Source organism: Apodemus sylvaticus, chromosome 21, assembly GCF_947179515.1.
Source record: "Apodemus sylvaticus chromosome 21, mApoSyl1.1, whole genome shotgun sequence".
NCBI lineage: Eukaryota > Metazoa > Chordata > Mammalia > Rodentia > Muridae > Apodemus > Apodemus sylvaticus.
In genome coordinates this window covers 2904021-2919320 of record NC_067492.1, presented here as the reverse complement: position 1 = coordinate 2919320, position 15300 = coordinate 2904021, and the positions used below count along the sequence as shown (strand labels likewise).

At 47.6% G+C, this 15300-nt stretch overlaps 1 protein-coding gene across 2 annotated transcripts in view; it reads right to left on the bottom strand.

The window, feature by feature from the left end:
- Positions 1-14387, bottom strand: part of Tarbp1 (TAR (HIV-1) RNA binding protein 1) — a 48454-nt gene extending 34067 nt beyond the window's left edge. For both annotated transcript variants that reach the window (XM_052166265.1, XM_052166266.1), the window contains exons 1-6: positions 13550-14387; positions 9485-9582; positions 8202-8271; positions 5283-5431; positions 2981-3033; positions 1232-1329 (exon numbers count right to left, since the gene is read on the bottom strand). In XM_052166265.1, coding sequence (XP_052022225.1) covers positions 1232-1329; positions 2981-3033; positions 5283-5431; positions 8202-8271; positions 9485-9582; positions 13550-14360 — 1279 coding nt within the window. In that variant the 5' untranslated portion in view covers positions 14361-14387. The remainder of the gene's footprint in view (positions 1-1231; positions 1330-2980; positions 3034-5282; positions 5432-8201; positions 8272-9484; positions 9583-13549) is intronic.
- Positions 14388-15300: the final 913 nt, after the last annotated feature.

Genomic DNA, 15300 nt, shown 5'->3' with positions numbered 1-15300 from the left:
CCATCTCATGCCTCTCTTGGGTCTCATTCTATGGTTGATGTCCTTTTCTGAGACACAGGGGTTGGTGCTGTCTCCATCTCTTCTGGTACCTGTCCACAGCACTGTTTTCTCTCGTTAGGAAATCCTAGAAGCAGTCAGACATGGTGAAGCACACCTTTGATCCCAGCTTTCAGGAGGAGGCAGAAGCAAGTGGGTCTCTGAGTTCGAGGCCAGCCTGGTCTATATAGGAGTTCCAGGACAGCCAGAGCTACTTAGTAAGACTGTCTTGGGGGAAGAAAAGATTCCAGAGGCTTCTTGAAACATAATCTGTTTTGTATCTTCCAAAGCGAGCAGCATAAAACTCGACATGATATTCTCCAGTAAGTGGTGTGCGGAGGAGGCACAAGGAACTGTGGGTAGGCATTCTGTTCTCTTCTGGCTGCACTAATCAGACCCAATAAACCCTGTTTCATGCCAGGCTTTCCTTTGCACTGACCCCACACACTTCCTGGCCCCTGCCACCAACACCAGGCAGGTGGCCCCCCAGAGAGTGAGTACTCTGCTGGGCATGCAAGTCACGCGTGCTGCCAGTATGCAGACCTAAGAGGCTAGAACCCTGGTGCCCAAAGCTGGCAGTTCCACTCTCCTCGTCTCTGAATGAGTCACTCTTTAAAGAGTCCCTGAGATGATCCACTTTAATGATACCATACTACAGACCATATTTACCTCATTTGCATAGATGACATCACTGGTCATCTGGTCAAACAATTTGTAGATTAAATACAAGAGAAAAAAAATCCATACCTAAGGTCAGTAAGTCACAAAGTGCGACAATACAACTCCAAGAGGAAGCCCTCTGCCACCCAGCACCAGCAGTCACAGTGCTTTATGTCCGCTGTCACACTTGACTCAAAGAAAACTGGTTGAGCCCCAACCCAGGGAAGAAGCAGGCTGATCCTAGGACATAGGGCTACACAAATGTGCGCTCCTTAGCTACGCAGCTAACTACAGTTCTGCTGAAAACGACAACACGGCATGGGCTGGGTACCGTCCAGCACTTTTCCTAGAGCCTGGTTCTTTGTCCAACCTTGTTTGCTGATGCTTGCAAAGAAGACAGTATACAGTCTGCAAGGCCAGTACTCAGACTCCTGCATGGAGCTGATCGTAACAGTGACGGGTACTGTTACACAGTACTGGGCACCCGTATCAAAACACACTAAAAGTTTGTAAATTCAAATCTCTACCGACATACTCTTTGTTTCTTCTGGAAGAAGGGAAGTGTAAGTGACTAGAAACTTCTGCAGCTTTAACCCCAGGGGAGAGTCACTTCCCAACGGCTGCCCTGGGGACCTGTGGACAAGGAGAGAGGGAGAAAAACACGAACTTAAAATCCATTCACGTAAGTGTATTTGGGCATCAGTCTAAATACAACATGACACTGGTTCTCAGCAATAGAATAACTGGACAGCTTTTCTCTTCCTGGACATGCATTTTATTTTCCAGTAATATTTGGAGATTCCTTGAAACAGAATAGAAACATCTGGATGTTCTACTAGAACGAGCAGGACTCCAGACCGTTAGATTGAACGGGTGTGAGGCCTTTGATGGTGATGTCACTCTCCTTCCCTCCTCACACACATCAGTCTGGAGTCATTAAAAAACAAAATGATCAACTCAAAGTGAACTCTATCATCTCCAGCATGTAATTCAGTGACTTCCCATCTTTGGGTCTAAAGTAACAGAGCATTCGCAGGGAAGACAATACTAGAGGTGACACATCTGTAGTGTTTAATCATGAACACAGACTCCTTGGCCATGGTGGATTTTTGGCTATGTGTTATCTGCTAATTGAACACAACAGAGAACCAGAAGGTATGTCATGATAAATGTATGCACCAACTCTCCCAAAAGCATAGAGGCCGTGTGCTGACACCACACTGCCCAGCTGCCTCACAGATGTGGAATACCAGGCAACATGACTCACCGGCGACTCAAAACTCTATGACATCAACCCATTTTATGTCAACATTTACTTATCAGACCCTGGGAATCAATATATTCCTATAAGTTGGCCGGATGCTAGCATTTTTAAAGAAAAGAATGGGGAATGGGGTGGTTTTCTTTTTAGAGGTATTCTAAGTGGAATTTACTTAAAGCTATGAATTTAGTGATCAGAATCAGAAAGCCAACAAAATTCTAAAAGCAGGGGATATCTGAAAGGGCGATATGAGGGTATAGACAACTCTCCAAATGAGGCTAAGGTACAAGACTAATGCACTTCTGCCAGCTAACCTTTTCCAAAGTTGACAGTGGTGAGCCATCAGGCCTCTATGAGCCATGGTGGCCACTGTCAGATACAGAAAGAATAATGCTAGGATGGGCTGTGGGGAGTGTGGTTGACATCAGACATACTGTGTGAATTCAGGTTCTTATGCAGATGGAGGGAGGGACTGAAAGGAAGGAGGGGAGGAATGAGGGGTGGAGGGGGGAGGGATTGAGGGAGGGAGGGAGGGACAAAGAGGATGAAAGAGGGAAGAGGAGGGAGGGAACCAGAGAGGGAGGAATAGAGGGAGAAAGAAAGAGAGGGAGGGAGAAGGTATGAGGGAGAGGGAAAGAAAGGAGAAGGAAGGAAGGGAGAAAGAAAGGGAGGGACAGACAGATGAAATATACAAGAGAATAAGTCCTTTTAGCAGACAGACAGACAGACACACACACACACACACACAAGAGGGGACAACTAAGAAAATTCCATTGGACATTAACAAGTGCTGACTCTAGTAGCCCCAAACTCTTCTAGAAAACTATAAACTAAGTCAAAATCAAAAAGCTAAAGTAAGAAGGTGATCAAGGCTTGGTTCATAGCACCAGGCGTGTGCTTAGATGCACAGCACTGCTACTCGGGGAAAAGAACGACCTTTGGGCTGGGGCCGTCATCCACCACGATGTGCATTGACCTAGCATATGCAAAGCACTAGGCAACAACACATAGTACGGTACTTACCTGCTGTACAGAGAGCTCTCTGAGAGGGCATCCATCAGCGGGCCAGTGATAAACTAAAAAGGAAAGGGGAACTGTCGTAAATTTCCAGCTGCTGCAACAAGGGGGGAGAATGCGCATTTGCTTTATACAGGGATTCAGAAGATCTGGGGAGCCGAGCAGGTTAATACAAGGAGGGTCCTGTGGGTACAGACAGAATGCAGCTACCTGGTATCAACCTCCAGGGCCCAGGGGGTGGGTTAGGGACTAAGAAGCTTGGCGGAGGAAATAGGTAGGGAGTGCAGATAGTGATGAAGAGACAAAGATTCCACAAGAGAAGACAGATGGACAGACTGTGCTGAGAAGTGGGGGGATTAACACTCCCCAAAATACTCCTGGACACTGGTCAAAAAGCCCCAGCTTACCTGAAGTGTAGGGACCAGAATGGACCTCAGGTACCATACTATGGAGTTCAGACAGAAAAAGCAGGGTGGTGAAGAGGATCCTAATATAAGCTAGCTATCAGCTCTAAGGGGAGGGAGCCTCAAGGCCCAGCTGCATAGGCCCTGACTCGCATAATCTCACTGTGTGAGGCTGCTGATGGGCAGAGGCAGAGACAAACAGAGTTTAGACAAAAGATGGCAAAGGACAGACAGACAACAGTGGCCTGTAGTGTGGCCTGTAGTGCCCGCCCTCGCACGATCCACCTCAACAGGGGTTTTGGAAGCCCTGTGAGTACGTAAGGTGTATGGCCACACCAGGACCAGTTATCAGAAGGCAGATCAAGTTTACTTAGGGTGGCTGAAGGCTTATAAAGGTTTTTTTTTTTTTTAGGGGGGGGGGGAGGGTGAAGGTAGGAACATCCAGGATGGGCAATGCCGGTGGCTGCAGGCTGAGGAAACCTGGAATGCCTCATTAGCATGGGGAAGCATTTCAGGAATCTCAGGTGCTGGCTGAACAGGTTTTGTCCAAAGAAAGGAAATTTGTCCTATAATCTAATTGAGGCTATGTGACATTCCTCAGGTAGAGGCATCTGTGGGGACTTAGAGTTCTCTAGACAATGTCAGAAAAGGAGAAGCCCCTGTAATGAAGGGAGTCTCCCACACCACAGCGAGTTCAGAGGAAAATGGTGGACTTCAACCTTAATTAACAGGGTTAATGCTGCTAGTTAAGCATAGCTCCCATAGCTCCCAGGACAGCATCACCAAGAGCTTCCCTGCCAGACTGCAAACTCTGCAAGACTGCAGCTGAGGGACGACTCAGACGAGCCCACTGTGAGCTTGTTGGGATCTAGACGCACCCACGTGGCGCTCTCTGGCACACCTGGGAGGCAGTTCTGACTGGATTACCTGAAGCAGAGGTCCCTCCCTGGATGTGGACAGCTACTGTTTTCCACCTCCCCAGCTAGCGGACAGCCACTACTGTGAGCCAACCTAATAAATTTCCTATCAATGTTTGTCCATTCTATCATTCTGTCCTTCTGAAGAGCCCTGACTAACATGCACACCATTCAGCTTTCCCCAAACAGAAAAGCTACATCTGAGGAGACAGGAAGGCAGAGCCTGGGGACATTGCTCAGCTGACAGAGCATTCACCTAGCATGCTGGAGGCTCTGGGTCAATCCTTAGCACCCCATAAACTGGGTGTGGCAGCATACACATATTACCAGCACTCAGGAGGTGGAGGCAAAAGGAGCCAAGGTCAGACCCATCCTTGACCACATAGAGAGGGAGAGAGCTTTAAAGGATAGATAGGGGCATAAGACACAGTCTCAGAAAGCAGACCTTGATACACGCTCATCTCGCTGTAGCTGCTCCCAGAGGCTCTGCCCTGTGGCCTGCCCACCCCTCCAAGTCCTAACTCAGAAACGCACAGTGTTCCTTCTTCTTTTGTATCTCCTTTTCACTGACCAAGGCTTGGCATACTTTCCCTGCCTGCATCACAGGCTCTCTGAAGCTCCTCCACCATATTCCGCCACAGCGCTGCCTCCCAACCTCCATGCAAGGGGCTCCCTCTGCTTTCTCCCTCCCTTTCCTGCAGCTCCTATTCTGGCAGTCACTGAGACTGACTGCTTGCCTACTCTGTTGTTTACCCACTCTGTTCTGACACATGTGACAGAGGCATGTGTTTACGGCCTATGTTCTGATGTCTGTGACAGAGACATGTTCTGACATGTAATAAAGGCTTGCCTTTACTGCCTATGTTCTGATGTATGTGACAGAGGCATGCCTTTTCCTTGTATGTTCTGATGTATGTGACAGAGACATGCCTTTCCCTCGTATGTTCTGATGAAGGTAAGGATCGGAAGAAGCTGAGAAGCCATTACCTCTGAGAGTTCCGGAGAATAAGGAAGCGATTTCACTTCATACAGCTCCAAGAAGTGGATCACACCTTCTTTGGCCAGAATTTTATTCTCGCCTTCAAACATTCTTGTATAGACGCACATGTGCCAAGAGGGGTGAAAGCACCAGCAGCCTGTGGGAACAAGTACCCGATGCTGACCTTTGATTCTCCCTTCAGATCTCTGCATGGAGACTGCAGGCTGATGTGCATGTGTGAGACGCCGTGGCAGAGAGCTTGTCAATGACACACACAGAGCTCGGAGAACTTAGTCACATCGGTGCTCAGCATTCTGGATGCAGTCAGCACAGTACTCAAGAAAGACTACCTCGTGTGTACAGATGGGACTTTAGATTGGCGTGGTTCGGTGCATCCTTCCCTCACCCCACTTGAGGTCATTTTATACATGAATCTAAAACTGTCAGCCCCCTACTTAGAACCCTTGAATAGCTTCCCACCATTCTGAAACTCTGAACAAGGCACAGGTGGACACTGGGGCCACGATGGCCTTCCTGCCACTGCAGACCTGCTTTTCTCAGAATCCCCACCATCCTCACAGAGCTCCCAGCCCAGGGCTGGCTAGCTCCTAGTTCTAAGGTCATGTGTCACTCCCAAGTCAGGCCTACCCTCCCTCTCACATGAACTCCTTTTGGTCCCTTCTCTTTTCTCTTCATAGGGCTTGGAGCCAAAACTGTTTCATAAAATAAATAAATAAATAAAACCCAAGTGGAGAATACTGTTTCCTTCTCCCGCCCCACCCACTGTGCTTGCACGCACTGACACTGACTCCTAAGTGAATATAATTGAGTCCAGAGTAAAAGACAGCATGAGGAGCTGGAGAGATAGCTCAGTGGTTAGGAGCGTATGCCACTCTTCCAGAGCTTTGGGGTTTGATTCTCAGCTCCCACATCACTTGGCTCACACCCACTTGTAACTCCAGCACCAGCAAAGCTAATACCTTTTTCTGGCCTCTGAGGGTACCTGCAGATATGTGGTACATCATACAGGAACATACACACATTCACATAAATAAAAATAAATCTAAACAGAAAAAAAGGAATGGAATAAACATGTACCTCTTTATACTATTTCTGAATCTTTTATAATTTTATGTATATGAGTACACTGCAGCTGTCTTCAGACACACCAGAAGAGGGCATCAGATCTTATTACGGGTGGTTGTGAGCCACCATGTGTTTGCTAGGATTTGAATTCATGACTTCTGGAAGAGCAGTCGGTGCTCTTAACCACTGAGCCATCTCTCCAGCCCATGTAGCTTAAATAGCCTTTATTTAAGTATGTTAGAAAGGCCATCGTTATTTTAATCTCCCGGTATTCTATAACTACACTGGCCTATTTATTACTTGTTGGTAATCTATCCCAACACGCCTTTTCGCTCTCTGGCAATAGTAAATTTCAAAACCAGTCAATGCTGCTTGGTTTTGTTTGCTAAGAGTTATGGGCAACACATCACTCTAACAGCAAGCATCCAAGAAAAAAAAAGACAAACAGTGGGGTTCCATTCAAGAGAGGCTTATGGTCTGTGAAAACTCTGAGTCAGAAAACAGCCACCACCTTTGACACAATAGAGCCCAGTCCCCAAGGGGTCAAACTATCAGTGAGACGTTACCCAGGGCTGGCACCAGTCACTGGGCCTAGGCCTGATGTGTAAACACGTGACACAGCACCTTCCGCTCCTATGGGCAGAAAGCCCCCGGCCTGCGTTTAGCGGCATCACTGGTCTAAGCTTAATCTCACAAAGCCACTTTAGGAGGCTCCAGGTTTGCTGCGAGTATTCTCAAACATCCCCCGGACTCAGGGGTGACCAAGGGTTCAAAACAGATTTAAAGTCAGAGCCTTGAATATGCTCTTCCTGGGAACTTAAAGATACTTAACAAAAACTAACCCTGCCAGTCTAAACAAAAGATAAATATGTGTCTACACATGTGAAAGGCACATTAAGACAATGAGGCTGGGAAGCAGTTAAAAGCATACATTCATATCTATCAATAATATCAAGGCTGTTATTTAAAAACATAGCTCTATCATGAAAGCTTTAGGGATTTCTTAATTGTGTGTGTGTGTGTGTGTGTAGGAGTATGTGTACGTATGTACAGGCACCACGGTTCCAATATAGGCACCGTGCATGTCGAGGCCAGAAGTCGACATCAAGCGTCTTTCTTGATCCCTCCCCATCTATGGAGGCAAGGTCTCTTGCTGAGCCCAGAGCTTGCTGATTTAGCTTATCTACCCAGCCAGCTCACCCAGGGCTCCCCTGTGTCTGCCTCAGGAATGCTGGGATTACAAGTGTGTAACCAGACCCGCAAGGCCTTGACATTGGTACTGGTGATCTAAACTCTGGTCCTCATCTTATACCACAAGCCCTTTACCTACTGGGCCACTAAGGACAATTAAGGACAGATGCTGAGATTTACAGATGAAATCAAAGAATGCTGAGCTACTGGAGAGGTAGCAGCAGAGGATACACGTGACCCAGGAGACAAGGCTGCCCACTGTATGCATCTGTTTTGACCAAGGCAGGCTCTGGGCTCATCATATGTATTCTTTCCTTTCTATAAAAAAAGGGAGGTTTTTTTTTTTTTGAAAATTTATAATAAACTACTCTAAAAAAAAAAAAAAACCCTAATTATACTTAACTGAATCTCTGCAGCAATTTAAAGCTATGTTCTAAAGAGACAGGTTGAGGGTGCAGTGTGAACACAGGGCGAACCCGCAACACCAAAGGCCAATACCACGAGCTGGTGCCATGCCAAGATGATCTTGTTCCCTTCTCACTGTTCAATGGTTTTCCCAAATTCTCTACGATAAATAATGGTTAGTTATAAGACCAGGGAACTATTAATGTTATTAAAGCAAATAAATGGAACCAAAAAGTAATCGTTACCATTCTCCTCTGATACTGCGTATTCAAACAGACTGTTTAGCTTTGGTAAGACTGGCTTTATGACATGTATCTAAAAACAAAAGCAGAGAATCGCATGAAAAATCACACATAAGGCCTTCAAAACCTCAGGGAGAGGTTCCTGCGTACATGACTGTAGTCCTTCTCTTGAATGTCCCATGTCAGAAACGTGTGTCAGGAACCTGGTTGCCCAGGCCCTAATCAAAGCATGACACACATCCGTGAAGTCTCAGCCAGGGAACACAGCCCAGCCCCCAGTTACTGTGCCATGACAATTTCCATGGCGGGGACTATCCTAACTCCGGTCCTGTGATCAACTGATCCAGGCGACAGGCAAGGCTAGAAGGCTGAACAGGGAAATCCAGAGAAGCTTGTCCCTCGTTCCTGCTGTTGTCCGGGTCACACATGGGTAGGAAGCAGATCGGAGTCAGAGCTCGGGGCTCCTGCATCTCTTAGACCGTGCTGTGACAAATCAGCTGAGTCTGACTCACATGTTTTGAAATAACTTTAAACCTAAGTTTCTAAAATAAATAAGTCTTATGAGTCAATGGACTGAAACAACCATAGAAGCTTATTTGAATTTTAAAGAATTCCATTTCCCATCCTGTATCTCTATACACTTAGCACAGACAGGGGTGTGGTTCTGTGGACATACACCTCACATTGACTCCACTGCTAGCTGACCCTCTAACCGTCTTAGCTGACCCATGGTCTGCAGCTTACTGACAGAGAACCACACAGAGAAACCCTGACACACAGGAACCTTACAGATGGGGGCTCTTACAGCTGAGGAACCTTACATGATGGGATTCTTTTAGATGGGAACCTCTAAAAACCATATAGACAAGGGCCCTTACACACCGATTCTTACAGAGAGGGACCTCTACAGACTACAGCTCTCTACGCCAGGACAGCTGCAAGGTTGTCATCTAGAAACTCGCCCAAAATTCACACTCTCAGGCCTTCCTCCAGATGAACTAAATCCAAAAAAGTATGGGGATGGGCCCAGTAGTCTACACTGGGTTACAGGACGGCCACCTCCACAATATAACAGTTGGGGAAGTTAAATGAGACTAAAATTTGAACAATCATGTAACTCCTCTGAAAGCATTCTTTAATTTCCTGAAATAACTTACATGCTACCTTAAACTGTATTTATGCCAGAAAACAAAGGAATTGGCCATGCTTACGTTAGCCAGCCTTCTCGTGAATGCCTGGGAAAGGCCCATGGGCTATAAAATTCACTAAGACAGGAGACCACGCACCTGGTTTCCTTCCAAAATTTCCATGATCAAGATATAGTTTTCCCAAAACTTTAGAAGTTCGTCTCTTTTCTTCTCAGACCACCAGAATAGGCTCGGACCTAACAGAATTTTAAAAGAGGGGAAAAAAAAATCAGTTCTTTTAGCTATTTGGTTAAGTCCTTCAAACAACAGTTCTTCACTTAATTCTAGTGTTACCAAACAGTGCAATCACCATTCATGGAGGGATCAGACCTTTTTTCTTTTTTCTTTTTAAATATATTTTGGGGGGGTTGTTTTTTTGTTTTGCTTCTTAAAGATTTATTTATTTGTTTCATGTATATGGGTACACTGCCACTGTCTTCAGACATACCAGAAGAGAGCATCAGATCCCATTACAGGTGGTTGTGAGCCACCATGTGGTTGCTGGGAATTGAACTCAAGACCGCTGGAAGAGCAGTCATTGCTCTTAACCGCTGAGCATCTCTCCAGCCCAGGAACAGACTTTAAAAGCTTGGGAAACTCAGAAAGAAATTCTAAATTTAATTTTGGTTTGTTTTTGTTTTCTTTTTTGGCTACTCTGAATTTAAATTTTGTTTTTGTTTATTTGGGCTGAGAGTTGTTTTTGTTTGTTTGTTTTTTTGGATTTGGTTTTTTCTGAGACAGGGTTTCTCTGTGTAGCCCTGGCTGTCCTGGAACTCACTCTGTAGACCAGGCTGGCCTCGAACTCAGAAATCCGCCTAACTCTGCCTCCCAGAGTGCTGGGATTACAGGCATGCGCCACCACTGCCCCTAGAGAGTTTTTTTTTTTTTTTTTAAAAAGACAAACTCTCTCAGGATAGCCTAGACATTGCTATATGGTCAAGGATGGCTTTGAACTCCAGAACCTCCTGCCTCCCCTGGGATGACAAGCATGCACCACCATACCTATCTAACCTTGCTTTGTTTCCTTAAGATTACTGTTGTGGGGCTGGAGAGATGGCTCAGTGGTTAAGAGCATTGGGTGCTCTTCCTGAGGGCCTGAGTTCAATTCCCAGCAACTACATGATGGCTCACCACCATCTTCTGCCCTGCAGGCATATATACAGGCAGGATGCTGTATATATAATAAATAAATCTTAAAAAAGAAAGATTACTGCTGTGGATGCACAAACTCTTTCTTCCCCCAAATTTCTACAGTAAAGGACTTTGCAGAGGCTAATCCCAATAAACCTGAAATAACAAAAAGAAAAATAATGTAGGAACAAACAAAGCAATAAAATTTGAAATTTTGAGCTGACTTTGGAGAGGGGGTAGGGGTGGGGAGAATAAAGTTTAGTTGATAGGGAAAGTCAAGAAATAATTTGATTTAACCCTCCCCCTCCCAAAAACCTGAAATCCTAGGCAGCAAGTCTCTGCTTATGACTGGAAGTTGCAAGCTGGGCTGAGCCACAGAGAGGTCTGCTCACCTCCCAAAACAGTCTGAAAACTAAAATCTGATCACTGAAACAAGAAACACAGAAAAAACTGGAAACCAAAGAAATTTACCAGTGAGTGAAGAAAACGTCAAAATTCTAGAAAATCTAATGAAGGAGTTTCAAAGGTATGTTGACTGGGTTTTATCAACTGGATAGAAGCCAGAGTACCCCAGGAAGAGGAAGCCTCAACTAAGAAACTTCCTCCATCAGACTGGCCTGTGGGCAAGTCTCTGGGGGACATTTTTTCTAACTCATGATTGATGTTGGATGGTCCAGCTCTCTGTGGGTGGTGCCAACCCTGAGCAGGTGGTTCTAGGTTGTCTAAGAAAGCAGGCTGAGCAAACCAATAAATAGCACCCCTCCACCATCTCTGTTTTAATTCCTGTCTCCAGGTTCCTGCTAACTTCTCTCAGTGATGGAGAGTTATAAGCAGAAATAAATCCTTTCCTCCATAAGTTGCTTCCAGCAATAGAAAACTAAGACAGTTAAGTCCAGGAGCTTCCAAGTCAAGAAGGGAGGAAATAACCACCTAACCACCAATGTGACTCAAGAAAATCTTCCCAGAATCAAAGGTCATTAACTTCCAGACTGTAGGTACACCAAGTGCCCAGCATATGAATAAAAAGGAGGTTCCAGGATGCCAGGGCCCTAAACCCCAGGTACCCCATAGAGAAGTCACAGACCATTCCTGAGCAAGATCCAGAACTATCTCAATTTCAAAAGAGCAACAGTAGAAGCTCCAGCTTCTCAAGGTGCTTCTGGATGGATGGAAATGTCTCCCCCAGGACAAAAGTCAAGGTGTTTACAGTCGCAGCTCTGCTTTCAAAGCAGGAAGCCCCAAGAGAGCATTTCTTCCGAGAAAGGAAAGACCGATCACCCACAAAACTGTGAATGTAAGGAACCATGAGAGGGCACAATTCCAAAGTTCAGAAAGAAAGTGTCTCTAAGAGATACACACACAGGTTGCTCCTCACATTTAGTGGAGCTTGGAGAAAAGGCTGTTCCCCACTCTCAGGAGTTCTTAAAACATGGTATTTTGAAGGATACAATTAAAGGCTCAGAATTGGCAGAGAGAACAGCTTAGAATCCTGGAAACCTTCAGAAGTCATTCTGGTTTCCTGAGTGCTGATCTTTAAGACCCAGGCAGATGTTACACCCTAGAGGCACAGGCTACAAGTCTGTCTTGGTCTGAGTAGCAGAAGTACTTATCCATGCCCCTGTCCTACAGAACACTAACTGGTGAACAACTACCCACTTTTGTCTGTCCCTGGAAACCACCTCTGAAAATGGGCCAAAGCAGATGCTCTTGTAGCAATCTCTTTGTACCTGCTCTCGTACCTGCTCTGGTAGCAAGCAAATGTTAACTACCTCTGGGAAGTGACAGAAAGCCTCTCCTGAAGATGCACCATTAGGATCTGCCGCTTAGGAAAGGCAAGAAACCAATTAATCCCTGCTGGATCCACCCCTGAGACAAAGCTGGTGTGGGCTTCAGATAGGGACTGGGGGCTGCCGGCACAAGACCTCTCTCCAACCAGTGAGTGCAACTGAGAACAGTTGGCTGCTTCAACCTTTCTCTAGAAACAAGACAGAAGCTACTGTTCCTAGACAGGGCACAGAGCCAGCAGGAAAAGAGTCACACACACCCCACACCCCCCCAAGTGAAGACATCATCAGGTCTAGGATGCCACTGGAGAAACAGCCACCAGAAGCTAAGCAACAAACACACACACTGTCAAGGCTCAGCAGCCCCAAATACATCAGGAAAACTTCAGGCTCTTCAGATTTCACCCTCTGCAGGAGGCAACTCGAAGCTCACTGGGACTGAATTCCAGAGTAAGGCACAGCAACTCGCAGCAAGCTCAACCACAAACCAGGTCACTCAACTCAAAGCCACAAGCCATGTGCTAAGAACGGAACAGAAGATAAGGGTCCACCTCTAGGCAGAAATATTTACTAAGTCTCCTTGTTATAAGAAGCAAGAAACTGACTCCAGGACCCAAAGATAAAACAGAAAGCAAACCCAGGTAAGGTTATGTTTAGAAAACACTAACAAACCCTGCTCCTAATATTCCCAAAGGAAATGTCAAGAGAGTAATATTTAATTCTGTACCTCGAGTTTCAAACATTGACATGGGTTATAGCATCTTTCTTTCAGTTTGATATGGATGCCAACCTTTTTTCTATCAGGATGTAAAGGCGTGGAGCAGGCTTGGTCTTACACAGCGCATGCTATCGCGTGTGCAGTATCATAACCTTCACTGGCTCCACTCTTCCCAAAGTGCAGGAGGAGGCCAGTGTAGGGGTACCACATGCCAACTACCAAATCCACTCAAGATGAGGTGGACGCCCCCTGAAGTGCGGCTGGGGCAAAAAGATAAGTAGGTACTAGTTTGGAGAGATGGTTCAGGGGTTAAGAGCACTTGATGCTCTTCTAGAGGACTGGAGTTTGGTTGCACGCACATCAGGTGTTCACAATTGCCTTTAACTCCAGCTCAAGGAGATTTGATGCCCTTCCAAGCACATGCACGTGGTGCACATAAACGTACACAGGCACGAACGCGCGCGCGCGCGCACACACACACACACACACACACACACACACCCCTTTTTTCTTAAGAGAGACAGTGGGTACCCTTTGTGTCCTGGGGGCCACAGGAGCAGTCCACCTCCAGCTCTGCAGACACTTGTACAGCCCTTTGCAGCAAGTAGCGCGCTCGCTTGCGCGTAAGCGCGTCCTGCGCGCGGCCCAGCCCCGCCTGTACTGTTCTCCAGAACCGGCCGCAGAGACGGGCGTCAAGATTCCCGTGGCGCTCACGGTTGGGCAGCAGCTTCTCGGTCAGTGCGCTCAGCACCAGCAGTTCTGGCCCAGTGCTGCCCTCAGATCCGGGCCGCGCGGAGCTCAGCGCGTCCCACGCCGCACGCAGAGCCGGTTCTGCGCTCTGTGCCAGCGCGGGCAGCAGGCGCGTTCCCACGGCCGGCGGCGCGTCCCCGGCCAGCGCCAGCTCCACAGACGCGCGCGCCAGGCGACGCAACAGCGGGGCATCCTCCGGCGCGCGCAGACACGGCGCCACGGCGGCCAGCAGCTCCACAGCCGGTGCGTCCGGCAGCTCGCGTAGCGCTTCTTCGGCCAAAGTGACCGCCAGCTCAGGACCTGCCAGGCGCGCGCACGAGCGCAGCGCCGCACTCGCCGCTCGGAGCACGCGGGGACTCGCAGGCCTTCCGCCCTGGGACGCGTGCAGTAAGGGCACCAGGTGGCCCTTGGCCACCTCGTGTGCCGCCTTGGCCAGCACGGCGGCGCCTGCGCCGCGCTCTTCCAGCCGCTGCAGCACCAGGCGCAGGGTCTCTGTCCGCTCCGCACTCGCCTCTCCTCCGCACAGCGCGCCCAGCAACGCGCAGGGCTCCGGACTCTGTGTTAGAAGCGCGTCCGCCAACACCCGCTCCATTTCGCGGGGAGTAGACCTGTGCGCGTGCGCCGGCCACCCTAAGTGCGAGTGCGCGTGCGCGGCGAGAGGTTCCCACCCACACGTACCCTGCCCGGCATAGGACTGCTTAAGGTTCCTTCCACTTAGTTGGGAGTGTGGTTCCTCTTGTCACTCTCACAGTTTTTAGTAAAAAGTGTTGCTGCACACGTTCACTGCAGTATTAGACCAGTTCCGAAGTTCCTAATTGGAAATAGGCCTAGGGCCTAAATTTTCTAGCTGCCCCTAAATTCACATAGATGACCTGTAGTCGTCCCCCTCACCAATGGATCCCAAATGCAATCTGGATTTATGTTTTGAAAATAAGTTATGAGGGCTGAGACGATTGCTCAGTAGGAAAAAGGGCATGCTATGAAAGCATGAGCATCTGAGTTAGAACCCCATGGAGGGGTAAGTGCTATCCCGCGTGGTAGAGACAGATCCCCCTAGTATGGCTGAGATCAATTCCAGGTCCAGTGAGAGAGCCTGTCTTCAAGAACAAGGTGGAAACCAGGGTGTGGGTGACACACACCTTTAATTCTAACCCTGGGGAGGCTGAGGCAGGAGGATCACTGGGAATTCTAAGCCAGGCTGGTCTACACTGAGTTCCAGGACAGCCAGGACTACAAAGGAAACCTTGTCTACAAACAAACAAACAAAAACAAGGTAAAGAGTGATAGAGGAAGACACCATACATCAACGCCTAACACACACACACACACACACACACACACACACACACAATGAGCAGCCCCAACCTCACAGGCCAATACAAGCATATACTCCACTACTCCACATATATACTGACAAGTCATGAAGTCAGGTGTACATGATTGTCATTATAAGCAAGTATCAGAAGTCTGAGGCAGGAGGTTCTCCAGTTCAAATACTGCCTGGGCTACAAATCAAGGTCAGTCTGGGCTGG